Source organism: Rhamphochromis longiceps, linkage group LG4, assembly GCF_057381845.1.
Source record: "Rhamphochromis longiceps isolate RC_006_pf linkage group LG4, R_longiceps_female_GT1.1, whole genome shotgun sequence".
Taxonomy (NCBI): Eukaryota; Metazoa; Chordata; class Actinopteri; order Cichliformes; family Cichlidae; genus Rhamphochromis; species Rhamphochromis longiceps.
Window position 1 is genome coordinate 4,659,829 of NC_140560.1, and position 14,424 is coordinate 4,674,252.

Genomic DNA, 14,424 nt, shown 5'->3' on the forward strand with positions numbered 1-14,424 from the left:
GCTTTGGGCCACAGGGACGCACAAAGAACTTAAACTGAGGAGGGGATGTGTTATTTTAGCAACAAGTTACTGTTGCCAGAATTCGATATTCTATCAAAGGTGCAAAGACAAATTACATCCACCTACGGATTTAGGTTAAATAAACAAAATCAGCGATAGGTTTGATTTATTTCAGATAACAAAGGCTAACCTAAATCTGCTATTGGCAAACTGATAATTTGGGATTTTAAGAGGTCGTTGAGTTGAAAAAAAAGAAGTTTGGAATTTAAAGTTGAAACTTATGGAGACGGTCTTTGTAATTCATTGGTGAAATAAAATGAAAAGTTCATAAAAATGTAAATCAGCCTATTATTTTCCACCAAACACCCCAATCCCACTAAAGCTTTCTGAGGAAAGAAGTGAACAATGAGTTGAATGGAGAGGAGCATGAAGTCCAATTATTTTAATTTAGTCAATTTTTCACTTATGTGGATTATAAAAATGAAAAAACAGTGAGCCAAAAAAAAAGAAAGAAAGAAAGAAATGAAAGGCTTTTACGAAACACCCTAAAATGACTCTTTATACTGACACTATATACTATATAAGTGCTATTAGTACTTTTTTATATTTGCCTTTTGCACTGGATCCTACACAGAACACAAACACACAAATGTCAGCATCACAAGAACGTTTGTTTTCATCTGTGTTTTAATTTGATCTGTATTTAACATTAAAAAACCAAAGTGTTCATTAAAAAATATTTATGAGGACGCCCTCTTTTTACACATCATGTACCTGCCCGAGTGTAAACCCAAATAAAAGGCAAAGAAAAAAAGAAGCCTCCGGAAAAGTCCGGAAGCAGTGGTGGCATTAGCTTTGAGTTATAGTGTTAACTTGTAGCTTTATCAAAATGTCTTAGCAGGCAGAGCTGCTCTGGAGGCAGAACTAGGCTTTTTTTTTAAACTTAGGTAAGGTTATTTTAAAAAAAATATATTTAAAGCTAAATTCCTCCTCATACAAATGAAAAGCTGAGTTCTACTGCTACTGTAAAGCTACATTTGACATTTACCATATTTATACTGTAACTGAGACTTCCTGGACCCGTGGTCACCAGTACAAATGCAGTCTCGCTTTAAATTGGAGTCGGATACGCGCAGTTTGATATTAGGCAACTGGCAAAGTAAACACCAAAAACATGACAGTGAAATACTTCAAACAGGTATACACAGTGCTATGGCTTTGTGTAAGTACCTAACACTTACTGCTCAGCCTGGTAGATCTGATGATTCACTCCTCATAGCTGAGTCTCGGAGAAGTTTATCAATATTCATATCTCGCTAGTTATATTTTACAAATGAGACCTGAGCCACTTTGTCGATCCCTTATTCCAAGGCTTATCAGACATCATCAACACACCGCTAACAGCTAATAGTAAATTCAACTCGTCTGAAAATTGTACTGATTGTAGTATTTCTTTCTGTTATAATATTGTGTATTTTACAGCTATTTTAGCCGTTTCCCCTATATCTGTCCACTTTAGTTTTATTGCATAGCTGCTGCTTATATTTTTGCCTCCAGAGTGGCTCAGACTCTAAAAAATGTCCTTGTCTCTTAGAGCTTCAGTTCAGCCTGCCGGAATAATTCCGCAATTTGTCCCGGAAGCGTCGCATCTCCCCGTCTGTCACATCATCTGAGTTCTTGGCATGGGTTCCTGCTGGTGTCCGGGATACCAGTGTCCAAAATTGTTCACATATCCTCCTGAGTGCACCGGTGCACCTTTGGCAGCCATGCTGATATCCCACAAGGAACACGGCGAGGAGGAGGCTGGTGGTGGAGGGGCAAGGTGTTCTCCCTCAGGTCCACAGGGCCCATTCTTCATGATCTTCTTGTATTTAGATCGTTTATTTTGGAACCATATTTTCACCTAGAAAAAGAAAAAGTACAAGAGTTAAGAGTCATACAGGAAACGCTGTGATTGGATTGAGTGATTTATTACAAGATAAAGACCAAAACTATCATAAAGTGACTGTTTTATTTTAAGGTCATGGGCTCAGTAAATAATTTTATTTAAAAGAATTATGCAGCACCGTGTTCTTATTTTGTCCTCTTTTTTTCTTCCTCGAGTTTTTAAAAAATCAGTAACCAACACAACAGTGGGTGAGTCTTTAACCATAAATATACATCTAAAAACACTTTGTTCACAACTAAAATCAAATCAGGTTAAACTCTCATTGCACCCTTGTGGTTGTATACGAATACCAACAAGTCAAGTTGGAGTTTACAACTGTCTTTACCAAGGCACATATAATATGTGCTTTATTAGCATCGTCAACCCAGCAGCCCAAAAGAACTGTACAATCACCTAAAAATCAAGGTGGGTGTTGTCACAATCTCTCCTATAATTTTGTCATTAACCACAAAACTAATCAGTTTTTCCTTGAGTTCAAATGGAGGGTTTTTTTTGCCAAATTTGAAGAAATTCCCTCAATGTGTTGCTAACAGTGGATCACAGTAAAATCTAATCCGATCATCCTTAAGCCTGAGTGAACCCTCCTTCACCACAGTTACTGACAAGAAGAAAAGATTTCGATATAGATGACCTGATAACTGAATCATTATAAAGTCATTGCTATCTAGCACTAACAGCTGTGATGACCAAAGGTAAGTGATGTGCATGAGCAGATTAACATTAGCTTTGGGCTCCTTAAATCTAGGTGCTAGCTTAGGTGCTTCCTTTAAGTTGAACTCAGCGAGGAAGCAGTTTTTCTCTGCACAACTGTTTCTGTTTTTAGTTTTTGGAAACATTAAAAGGTTTAGCACATGTTAGCAATGATACCTAATGATGTAGCGGTGATAATGTGATACCTGCGGCAGGCAAAAACAAAGCAAAACAATAAGGCAGTGTAAGGTTACATAAACCAGGCAACAATAGGCAGCACACGTAAGATGTGCCTATACTTCAATGCGGTACTAACAGAGAGTAAGCTTGGAGTAATATTACAGGGAAACTATAGTTAGCTCCTACAGCTAAAAACACCAGCACATGATAAGGTACTTGAATCACACTGTCACACCCACACTACTCTGCATACAGCTCCTTTAGGGTTTTAAAAACTATCTTGGTGTGACACATAAAGCTGTTTATTGGAACGCCTGCATCTTATAGAACGACGGGTTCAATGGAAACTGATGGTCAGCATATTACCCAATCCTGTGAGTATATTAGCCAGCAGGTTCATACAAAAATATTAATATGTGACTACAGGCATCATATAATTAAAATATCTCAAAGTATTTAGATGAATATCACTTCAATCATTTATCAGTGGTTACAGATGATTTAGTTACGTTGTTAATATAATTGGCATTTCTTTGTTTCCAGCATGCTTGCAAATTGAGCATCAAATTACGCAAATATGCCTGTCGGCCAACCTGTCAGCTTAGCGGGAACGAGTGAATCATGTATAATTGTACAGAGGCAGTGAAGGATACTTTTGTCTGAAATGGGTTTTAACTGTGCTGTAAAGGGGAAAAAACCTGCGCCCATAGCACAGTTCTGGCTAGCAACAAAGGAGAAGAAATATAAAAGAGTGAGCAAAAGAAAAGAAAACACTCTTGGCCCTGAAAGTGTTTTCTTCTCCAGTCCTAGGAATTATTACCCGGGGAGTTTATGGGTATTTATGAAGACTGTTGTGAAGTGGTTTTATGGAAGATATTTTAATCTATAAAAATTCTAATTTCAGAGTGCTGTAATTGATTTGGAATATGTGGAAAAAATTATCCCTTTCCCAGTAATCCCAAAATGTCCAGCTTTCACACCCAGCTTTTGAACTGAAACAGCCAGAAATCATGCCGAGTGAAATTTGACATTTAATTTAAACTCTATTGTTCCAATATATCCACTGACGCCAGTCACCAGCTGTGAAAAGCATAGACTCCATAAATATACGATATAATATATGAAAATTAAAGGCGATAATGCTGCTTTTCAGAAATTAAAACTAATTAAATTGTAAATTATCCACTTTGAATTCTTCAAGCTGCAACATTTAGGAAGGTTTTAAATCATATTAAAGTTCAATTATTAAATTAATATAATATTAATCTTAATATAAAAAGTGATAGTCACACACTGCATTGAATACTATATAATAATCCCCTGCAGTATTACACTGTGGATGAAAACCTGAAGGATTGGAGTGTAGCTTAAGAGGCCAGGAGTCAATCAACAGCATCCTCAGTGAGAGCATGTCATCTGTAATTATTGGTTTCATATTCCAGCAGCAACACGGAGCTGACACTTTTCTGAGTGTGTGGCTAATGACTCTGACTTTAAGGGAAGACGGTGGCTGAAAGGCAGGCAAAAGACCACTGAGGGACACAGAGTGTGTGTGAAAATTAACAAACTTAATTGTCTGCATATACTGAAGTCCTTGTCAAAAAAGTTTTTTTTGTCCAGATGTCTTCCATTTGGAAGTTGTATAGATGGCGTGTATGTGTGTGTGAGAGGTGGACAGAGATAGGGAACGTTTCGAGGAAAAACATTAGAACAGTGCTACGTGCCATTTCTCAGCTGCGTTGGGAACATTATTTTTCGATGGAAAGCGGTCAGTCGCTGGCTGGCAGCCTAATGGCATGATCGCTATCTTCAAGTGTGTGCGAGTGTGTGTGTGCGCGTGCATTTACGTGGCCGTGGGTGAATGCGTGCACATAAACTACGTATGTTTTCCATGAGTGTGCCCGTGATCAGAAAAGCGCACCCGTGTACGTGAGGAATGCACAGCAGACGCAGCGGGCCAACACATATAAGCACACAGGCTAGATGCAGCTGACTGTGGGTTTCAGTAGGACTTGTTCTGTGTCTTCTATTAATTATGTCGTAAAGAAGCCTAAAAATATAAAAAGTTGCTTTTTGTTTAAAATTACTGCACATATTTTACCTGCAATTCTCTATATTTACAGCAATACTGGTTAGCCTAGCCTAAAACATCAGAGGTTTTTATGTTTCAAAATCATTTGACCAAGAAAAAGGAGTGGAAAGTAAACAAAATAGAAAGTATTTATTAGAGAAAATGAAAGAAAATAATAAAATTTCAAGGATCGCAGGGTTTTAGTTCTACATGACCAGTACATTAATAATATACATTATTAATATAAGCCAATATTAATCCTCAGTTCCTGATTCAGATAATTTTTCAGTGTATCGTAGTTCGTGCATGACATGATCTGACATATAAGTACAAGGGGAAACAAAGACAATTATTCTAACTGACACAACAAAAGCTCTTCACTCTTTTCCAGAAAAGTCATTTTTTTCCTCCCTAAAAATATAGGGCTTGGGTTTGGGTTAACACTGAGGATGACTTTGACCTCAGAGTGTTAAAACATTGTACCTAATCTAGTTAATCTCTTGGTTTGTTTAATATATTTGTTCCCATCTGTCTATTTACTGGCTAGTTGGACCCGTTTCCATTACTGTTGCCACATTCCGAAAAATTAAAGTTAAATTTGCTAATAGAACCAAGAATTGGATGAAAAATAAAAATCAAGGTTGAAACGTACAGGCAAGGCAACTCTTGATTAAAGAAGCGGAAGACTGTGTCAAAGCTGAAGGCAGTAAACCTTTTTATTTATGAGTGTCTTGCCCAAATACTTTTGATCCCCTGAAAATAGTGGGCTGTGTATACAAGATGCTGAAGTTCAACAACGCTTAAGTGCAACATTTTTCCCCAACCACATCACCACATCAACTGTACCGTGTACACCAACTGTACTATCAACTGTAAGCTGGATATGAACATTTCACAAAAGGCACCATCATCTTCAACATGTGGCGTTGTGCATAGGGTGTATTTAACGAATGCTGCTTTTTTCGTTCTATTGTGGAATTTCTGAGTGTGTTATAATGGAAACATTTACACATCAGGAACTGGACATTTAAAAAATCCAGATAAAAGGACAAAAAGTAGTGAGTTATTTTGTACCTAGCCTACAGAAATGCAACAAATGTAACAAATGGTATGTGATACTAATAAAAGTAACTTCAGTAACTTTGTGCCGTGTTTCTGAAATGGGAACTCAAAGAAAGAAGACTCCCACACGCTAAACATCACAATCCAACATACAAATGTGCTGCCATTCCTCAAACTACCATCACATGTGCTCTCATTGTACTCCACAATCAGCTGAATCATACTGTGTTGATCCGTACAAACTGACTGCCTTTGATCCAAAACACCTTGAAGAACAAGGAGCGAGTTCAAAAATGGTGCTTCTCAATGAGCATACATGTAAGTATGACTTGTAGCAGACCACAATAAAAAAGCAAACCACTATACCACTACAAAAGATGAAGACAAATGAATGGATCATCTCTTACTTCTAGTGTAAACATAGCTGCTGCAGTTAATTCATATGGGATTAGGACAATTCAGCTGATGATCAAATGCTGATGGTTGCTGAGTGTGCACACACATGCAGGCGAGCATGGATCGTATTTCAAATATTCCAAAACAGTGTCATCTAATGTTTCCCCAGTCGGACACCTGCTGTCTATTCAAACCTTTATTCTTCACCTTTTGGACAGGCGCAATGTATCTGTGATTATTCTACACAGAGCCTACAGTGTCATAAGCCCATGGAAGTAAGGCACTGCTATAATTTGTTGTTATAGATTCCTGTTATCCATAAATAACAACGACTGCTGACTGACAGAGTTGGCCACTTTGTCTACAGTCTACATGTACCAGTTACTCACAGGGACAATACTTCCTGTTTTCCAGCTCTGCACTGGTTTTCCCAAGAGAAACAAAATGTTTAATAATATCACTGTCAGACTCTGTCGTTGTTGGCTGTGCTTATGTGAAACTTCCACTTTTTCAGTTTTCATTAACTAGAAAATAGCTGAAACCAACTTATTTATCATATTTAAGAAACTACAGACAATGACTGACTCTCCTCTTGGTAAGTCAGTTTGCTTAGTGCAGATGAATTTGGTAGTAAATACATCCTACCATGAGCTACCATGATGGCAAAAACACTAGCTCAACTCAAATAATACATCACTAGTTCAAGCACTTTAACAAGCGTTTGGACATCACAGTGTTAAACTAAGTTTTAATTGTATCAATTATATGAAATTATAAACAACGTTATTATTACTTTATTTTGAATTGATGAATGAATTACATTAAGTTGGCAATAGAGGTGCAACAAAAGAGACGACACAGCCATGCCTCTTACAGCCTTCTCTTGCACTGAGTCAGTATTACACTAGCTGACAGCAGTGGATCACTGGAGCTAAATATCAACATAAAATTTGTCAGTAATCTGGATTTTCCAGCGTCACTACCTCGTGACTTCTTGGCACCTCTCAAATGAAGTTTTGTGTTGAACAATATCAGGAAAACTGCCCGACAAAGCAAATCAGAATCAGCAGTCAGCTTAAATGAGCACATTGCTAATCTAAGCAGGCCCAGTAGTAAACACAGACACTGACAAAATAAAGCAGTTAGTAAAACACGTTCCACTGTTTTTCTTTGTCAGTTACACAGATATAGAGATTTATGGCTGATGAGCCCCAATGAAAAACACAACAGTTTTTCAGTATCATTAAAAAGGATTTATTCAAAGAAAACACGTTGGAATGGAAAGCATCTCTCTGGTCTATGAGTGTGTTTTCTTCATTAGTTCTGTTACGATTATGTCATTTGCATTGGTAAGTTTTAAAAATGTTCATTATGTCTCATAACGAGACCAACCAGGTGTCACACTTTGTTTTTTATCACTTGTCCCATAAAGTTGAGTCTCACAAAAAACATATGCCTTATAAAGAAATGTGAATCTACCCTCCCCCCCAAAAAAGTAAATAAATAAAATAAGATATATTTGATCCTAAAATGGTCAGTGCCAAATGTATATAGTGCTACATTTTTTGTATTTGTTAAATAAATACTACAAAATCTACCTTTAATCATTAGCAATGTGTTCCACATTGTACTACACAAGCATGCTCCATTCCCCACAATTAGTTTCATGGGGTCCAGTCATAATACTCAAAGCAGTGCATGATGTTAGGTGAAATAATCAGCCTATACACGAATCATTACAACCAACTACACGTTTCTTTGTGGATTCCAACTGTACATAAAATATTTTTGTATTGAATATATAATTAGGGCTCCTATTTCTAAAGCAGTCCATGTATTTTGCAAAATGTGTAAGTTACTACATTTCGTATTTTGAAGAAAATGCACCTTCATTCACACATTTGCCTGTTTTTCTAACGCTATGATAAAACTGAGGATCGGGGGATTTGATCTGTAACGTAAAGATTCAGAACAGCAAATATTGAAGTGTTGTTGACTGGATAAAAGCTGGATTGCTGCTGGCTAACGTGGTTCAGCCTTTATGGACATTTATAAAAAATGTGAATTATAAATAAATGTTAAAATATCCAATTAAATCATTTTTACCTAGACGCCACAACAACACGATGCAGCTTCACAGACAAAACAGCAGCTGTTGGGATTCGTTTGCTGGTGTCTCCACATGTGTATGAGTGCGCACACACATTTCAAAGAGATGCAAAACAGGCAGAAAGTCCCAGTGAACCAATTTTGAACCTGTTCTGGTGACACGTGGAGACAAATCTGCGCAAACGGTTTCCAGCACACTGCTCTACATTTTCAAATGTTTTCTCCCATCTCATGCATTTGAAGATTTCATGACAGAGTTTATGCCATATTGCACTTATGTTTGGCTACATCAATGTCTAATTCACAGATGAAGGAATGTTGGCATCAGTCGGCATGAATGTACCAGCGCTCGTCTTGTTTGGGCTTAGCAGAGAACAAAGAAAACAATCAGAGGTGTGATTGAGCTCGGTTAAGAAGTAGCTCTAATTTTGTGTCATGCATACTTTGGAAAATAGGGTGAAATTGCAACTCACACCCTCTATTAGAGTCACTTCACACTGGAAATGTTTTCAAATCTTCACATCATAGGCAATAATGTTTTTACCTTAGACAGGTTAATTATATTCCTAAAAGTGTCATTCCATCCTGCTCACATTTTAATGCCTAACATATTACGAATGTTCAAATTTAGGGACCGTCTACACTGCTTTATTGTGCATGCTTTGTCCATGTGTGAATAGCTCATACCAACCTGTGTCTGCGTGAGGCCCAGTTTGGCGGCCAGGTCGGCCCTCTCGGGCAAGGCGAGGTACTGGGTTTGCTGGAAGCGCTGGTTGAGAGCCTGTAGCTGCAGGCTGGAGTAGATGGTCCGAGGCTTCCTGATCTTTTTCCCTTTTCCATTGAGCCTCACTTCTCCATTTTCTATCACCGCTGTGGGCTTCTCATGCTCTGCGTTAGAAGGGAGGACAGAAGGACGGTGTTCAGAAAAATGTTAACAGTGGGATTTCAAGCTGGGCTCTTCTATGTCACAAAAAGACTGTAGAAAATCATTTTAACATTTAAATGATTACGAGATATAAAATATTCATGTGTGAACACTGAAAATTGATGTTGGACAAAAAAAGTGGTTTATACTATAATGTTTTTGACATAAATTCTTTTTTAACCATTTATTATATTAGAAATTGTACAAAAAGTATAAATAACACTGAAAAGTATTTTGTGAAAACTGTCCCAACATCTACAATTCAAAGATAAAAAAAGAAATCTCTACATGTGTTGATTAAAAAATTGGCATTCAAAGATTTTGGATTCAAAATACTAACAACAATTAATAATAAGCTCCCCTCTAAAATTGGATGGTGCTGTTAAAAATGGATATAGCGCAGAAGCAGTAGTTAACTTCACCCAGTACTCAAGGCTAGAAAAATCCAGGAACCTGAAGTAACACTGGAGGAAAATAACCCGCTGATACTGGCTAAAACTACTACAGCTACAGTAAATCAACCCACAGCAGCTCATTTTTACCCAGTGATATTATGTAATGATTAAAGATCAGGTAGCGTCACAACTATGACATGTGCAATGATAGTGAGTGGTGGTCCTTTTCAAACCATGTTGACTTACAGTTATCCAGACATCAAAGCAGCTCAGCTTTTCTTTGTGTTTTTTGTATTTGTGTATTTTTTTCAGGAAAGCTATATTGTGCGTACGTACACCCCCTCTGATCTTTGTTATGACATGAGCTCACAGCTTGCAGTGGCAGGAAAGAACAGTTGTAGAAAAGCCAAGGCCCCACAAGATGCTTGCATTCTGTATCTGAGCTACGCTCTGAGCTGACGCGCAGCAACACCGGGGGACAGAAGCACAGTGGGTGCTTAGAAACGACCTGACAGGGGAAGGTTTCTTTTAGAAAGAAAACGCGCTAGTGTGTAAAACACTTATTAGCTCAATCTGGCTCACATATCCATATATAATAAAACGTATATGTATGTTTTTAAGGTGTGACCCTTGTTCCAAGAAACTGGACATTTCATAAAGGTGACCAAAGTGTCCAAAAAGAACTCCATGTCAACAAGCCCTGCAGAGTCCCTCACAGACCAAGATTTGTACAACACAGTTAACGTGTAAAGTGATGTTTAACTTGTATGTATTGGGTGAGTTAGAGCGTGGTGTAAAACTCCAACAGCAAAAGTCCAAGAAGACAGATTTTGGGTGAGCACCAATGAAAATCTGTCGTATTTATTTGTGTTTTTGTAACTGATCATTTTCCCTGCCACTGATTCCAAATCTGCTTTAAAAATGTATAAACTGCAGTTGCTGTGAAGGATTGTGAAATGGGCCTTGAGCTGATCCATCTGTTCGTCTGTCGATGCGCATTTACAGAAGCAGAATTTATTTATAAAACCAGTCGAGTAAACCTGATGAAAGTACTGCGTCATGTTCACCTGCGTCATGTTTATGGAGAACTTTTTTTTCTTTTTGAGAAAACATAAAAACATTGTGTACTTTTTCAGAATTTTATTTTCATTTTTTAAGCTGAATATATGCTGAAATGACCGTAAATACTGCATGTGAGGCAAGGACATTTTCAGTATAGACAAAAAAAATAATCCTATGTAAAGATTTAGTTTAAATGAACGTGTTTTTTATGTAATAGTAAATTCTTTAAATAATAATGATGAAAATAAAAATATAAAATTAAGAGCAAATTTTTTTTTTAAAAAGTGAAAATGTGAAAGAAAAGTGATCTGCACTGGGATATTATTTAAAACAAAAGAAACAGTCGTAATCGTCCCGGTATCTGTTAACTGCTCCTGCTGCCAAATTCTGACGAGACGTTTTCATCTTACGTGGAGTTTTATTTTTATTGGCGTTTATTGTTTTTTTCGTAGCTTTAATCTGTCATATTACACAAAATAACTGCACGTCTTTGTCAATGAAGCAAAGACATAAATAAGAATATGAAGTAAATGTATCAGGTTTTTCCCTTTGGGTTGGATTTTAGTTTTGTTACACTTTGAAAAAAAAAAGCTCAAATCTATAAAACACTTTTTTTTTCGTTTAAAATGACATTTTAGTTTAATTTCGTCCATTTCGTATTTAGTTAATTCTGTTTATTGTGGTAGTGTGATAAGTCAGATCACAGGCTTTGGTGTCTGCTCAGAGGGAAACGTGACGGCTAATATTTGGAGCATGAGGATGAGGCTTTGGGTTTTGGTGGGGAGCGCGGGACACCACAGGGCCTGTGCCGGAGAGTCACACAGTCTGCGCAGGCCTTAAACACATCTCCCGGCCAACCCCAAAATACGCTAAACACAACGCTGTGGCCGACCTGTGTGTGGATCCAATTATTGCGTTCCGCTGCGGCTTATTTTCATGTTTCTGTAGACCCACTTCAAGAATTTTAATGGTCCGAGTTCATCCGCTGTGATTATCCTTATTAGTTTTGCATGTTTTATTCTTTTAATGTCCTCTGTGATTAATTTCAGACTGAATTACTATTAAAAATGACACATCGAACTATTAATAATGTATTTTAGCTTGTTGTCGGATTTATTTATTTATGGCATCTTTCAGCACATTTAAACTGACAAATAAATTAAACTAAAATCCCACGAACATATTTAAAGACCAAAGTGTAGAAACAAGGAAATGAGCAAACATTTATTCATTTCTGTGCGTAAACCTACCCGCATCGTCCAGTCTGGTGTGTCCGAGCGCGCCGCTGTGACCACCGTGCTGATAAGGCAGGTAGGCACCGGGGTGATGCGCGCTCACTGGACTGTGGTAGGGTGGGTATCCCAGCGGGCGACCGTAAGAGGAAGCCCCGGAGGAGAAGGGCCCATCGTGCTGCGAGGGTCCGACAGCGTGCAGTCCGTGGACCGGATAATGGTTGTGGGATAAGCCTGGCGAAGGTTGTTGATGTCCAGGGTGTCCAGGGTAGCTGTGTCCACCGAACTCCAAAAACGCGGATTTGGACGGATCGGACGTTACTAAAGTGTCTGATATGGAGCTCATAGTCATCATTGGGGAGAGGGGCAGCGATGTGCAGGGGAGAGAGGACGACGGGTCGGCTATGACCTACAGATGAGGGTCATGATAAGGCAACTGGTTTAAAAAGAAACAAGAAAAACACCCCACAAGAAAACAGAAGACTTTAAGAAGCAGCTCTTTAAAAACAAAGCGTCTCTGTATTCCCGTGGAGTGACTTTAGGTGGGTCTGCCCTCCGCTACATCCCAGCTGAAAGCTCCACAAACATCACGCTCAGTGTTTAAAAGCATTAAGTCCAACAGTAGAAGACTGGACGAATGGCAGGGAAACACGCAGACCAACAGGGGAAGTCAGCGAACAGAGAAAACAAAACAGGAACTCTTAACCAAGCAGCAGGTTTAATTACGAATATCCTTCGACGTCCTCCTACTCTCGGGCCAAAACAACCAGGTTCCCGCTCGATTCCCCGTTTGTTGTAAAGAGACTCCTGGCAGCGGAGAGAACTGGAGAGTGTTCCGAACCTGAGAGCGCACTGCGCGTCTGCTCTGACCCCCTCTCTGCCTCCATTTGGCACAAGCAGCGCGCTCATTGGCTGCAGGGCTTAACCGTGTCACACAAATCACAACCGGCAGCGGCGGGGCAGCCGGCTCTTCCCGGAGCTTGTGGCGGAGAGAGGGCCTTAAGAATGCCGAAAGAAGCCTTCAAGTTAAGAACGGCCATTAAAACATTTTTCCGCAAGTGTGACAACATGTACAAAAATAAATAAATAAAAAACTGCAGACATATTTTCCTTTCATGAGGTCAACAACTGCTTGGATCACAACAGTTTAACGAAGGCATTTTATTAATACTGACTGACGAGCTTATTTTTGGGTTGATGTGTATTTATTACTGTGAAAACGATTCGCTTCTTTAATCTGCGAGGACGTAAATGTCCTCTGGTGTTTAACGGAATTGGTGCTAAACTTTTTAAAGTACATTGTATTAACAGGAATTTATTGTACAGGATGTTCGAACCCTCTGGCAGAAATAACAATAAAATGTATACATAACCTATTTTAAAGTCATTAGTAATTCTGAGAGCAGCAGACAGATCGCCTCATTAAACTCCTTCCCAAAATAAAATTCTTCCTGTTTGCCAGAAAGTCAAATAAGGCGGATGAGGATGATTGATATTTATAAGATGCTGGCGAAAAGTTGGTGTTTGTAAATGTTTTTATTTTATAATATTTTTTATTAAACACACTGTCAGAGCAAAAAAAAGTTCTCAAGTTATTGCTCTATTTCTTTCATTTTCATTTAAGCAAAACGTTAATGTAGAAACGACACACACACACACACACACACACACACACACACACACACACACACACACACACACACACACACACACACACACACACACACACACACACTGACTGCGGCCCCACACCTGGAGGACAATCATAACAAACACTGCCCTTCCAGAGAAACTCAAAACTTGTGATTTTGGCAGAGCAGAAGCTCGGACACTGTAATTTCGCTGAAGTCATGGTCATTATGCTCATCTGCGGTGGAAATCCCGGACTGTGGGCATGCTGCTAATTAAACGAAAAGAAAAAAGTAGAATGACGTGAGATAAAGTCAGCAGGATCGTTCGATTGTGATCAAATTTTAAAAAAGGGGGAATTAAGCGTAATAATGGAAATTAAGACCTACTACTGTATCATGACGTATAATCACAAATTCCAGCTGTTTGCAAGCTCTGATACAACATGCTTTTAGGTTTGAATGAAATTTACTGATATATTGAGAATCATCACTGTATTGATTACATTCTCTTATGATGCAGAAATGAAAGGAAGCCCACGAAGTGTCAGTGATGACAGTACTGGTAATAACAGTGATGTGTCAGCTAAGGTATTTTAAGTAGCTGATTACTCAGGTCATTTGGAGCGCTTCTTATTTGTAAAGGCAGGTTTATAGGGCAGGGACATTACAGGAGAACAATGGTCTTTATTGGGGTTCTAAACATTTTGACTTTGCGCTAATCCC

At 38.4% G+C, this 14,424-nt stretch overlaps 1 protein-coding gene across 1 annotated transcript; it reads right to left on the minus strand.

Moving 5' to 3' along the window:
- Positions 1-451: 451 nt before the first annotated feature.
- On the minus strand, positions 452-12,934 carry LOC146670862 (homeobox protein Dlx4a-like). Its single transcript, XM_085405071.1, has 3 exons — positions 12,089-12,934; positions 9,148-9,344; positions 452-1,903 (listed from the first exon to the last, which is right to left on the minus strand). The coding sequence occupies exons 1-3, from the start codon at positions 12,423-12,425 to the stop codon at positions 1,661-1,663; spliced, it is 777 nt and encodes a 258-aa protein (XP_085261197.1). The 5' UTR covers positions 12,426-12,934; the 3' UTR covers positions 452-1,660.
- Positions 12,935-14,424: the final 1,490 nt, after the last annotated feature.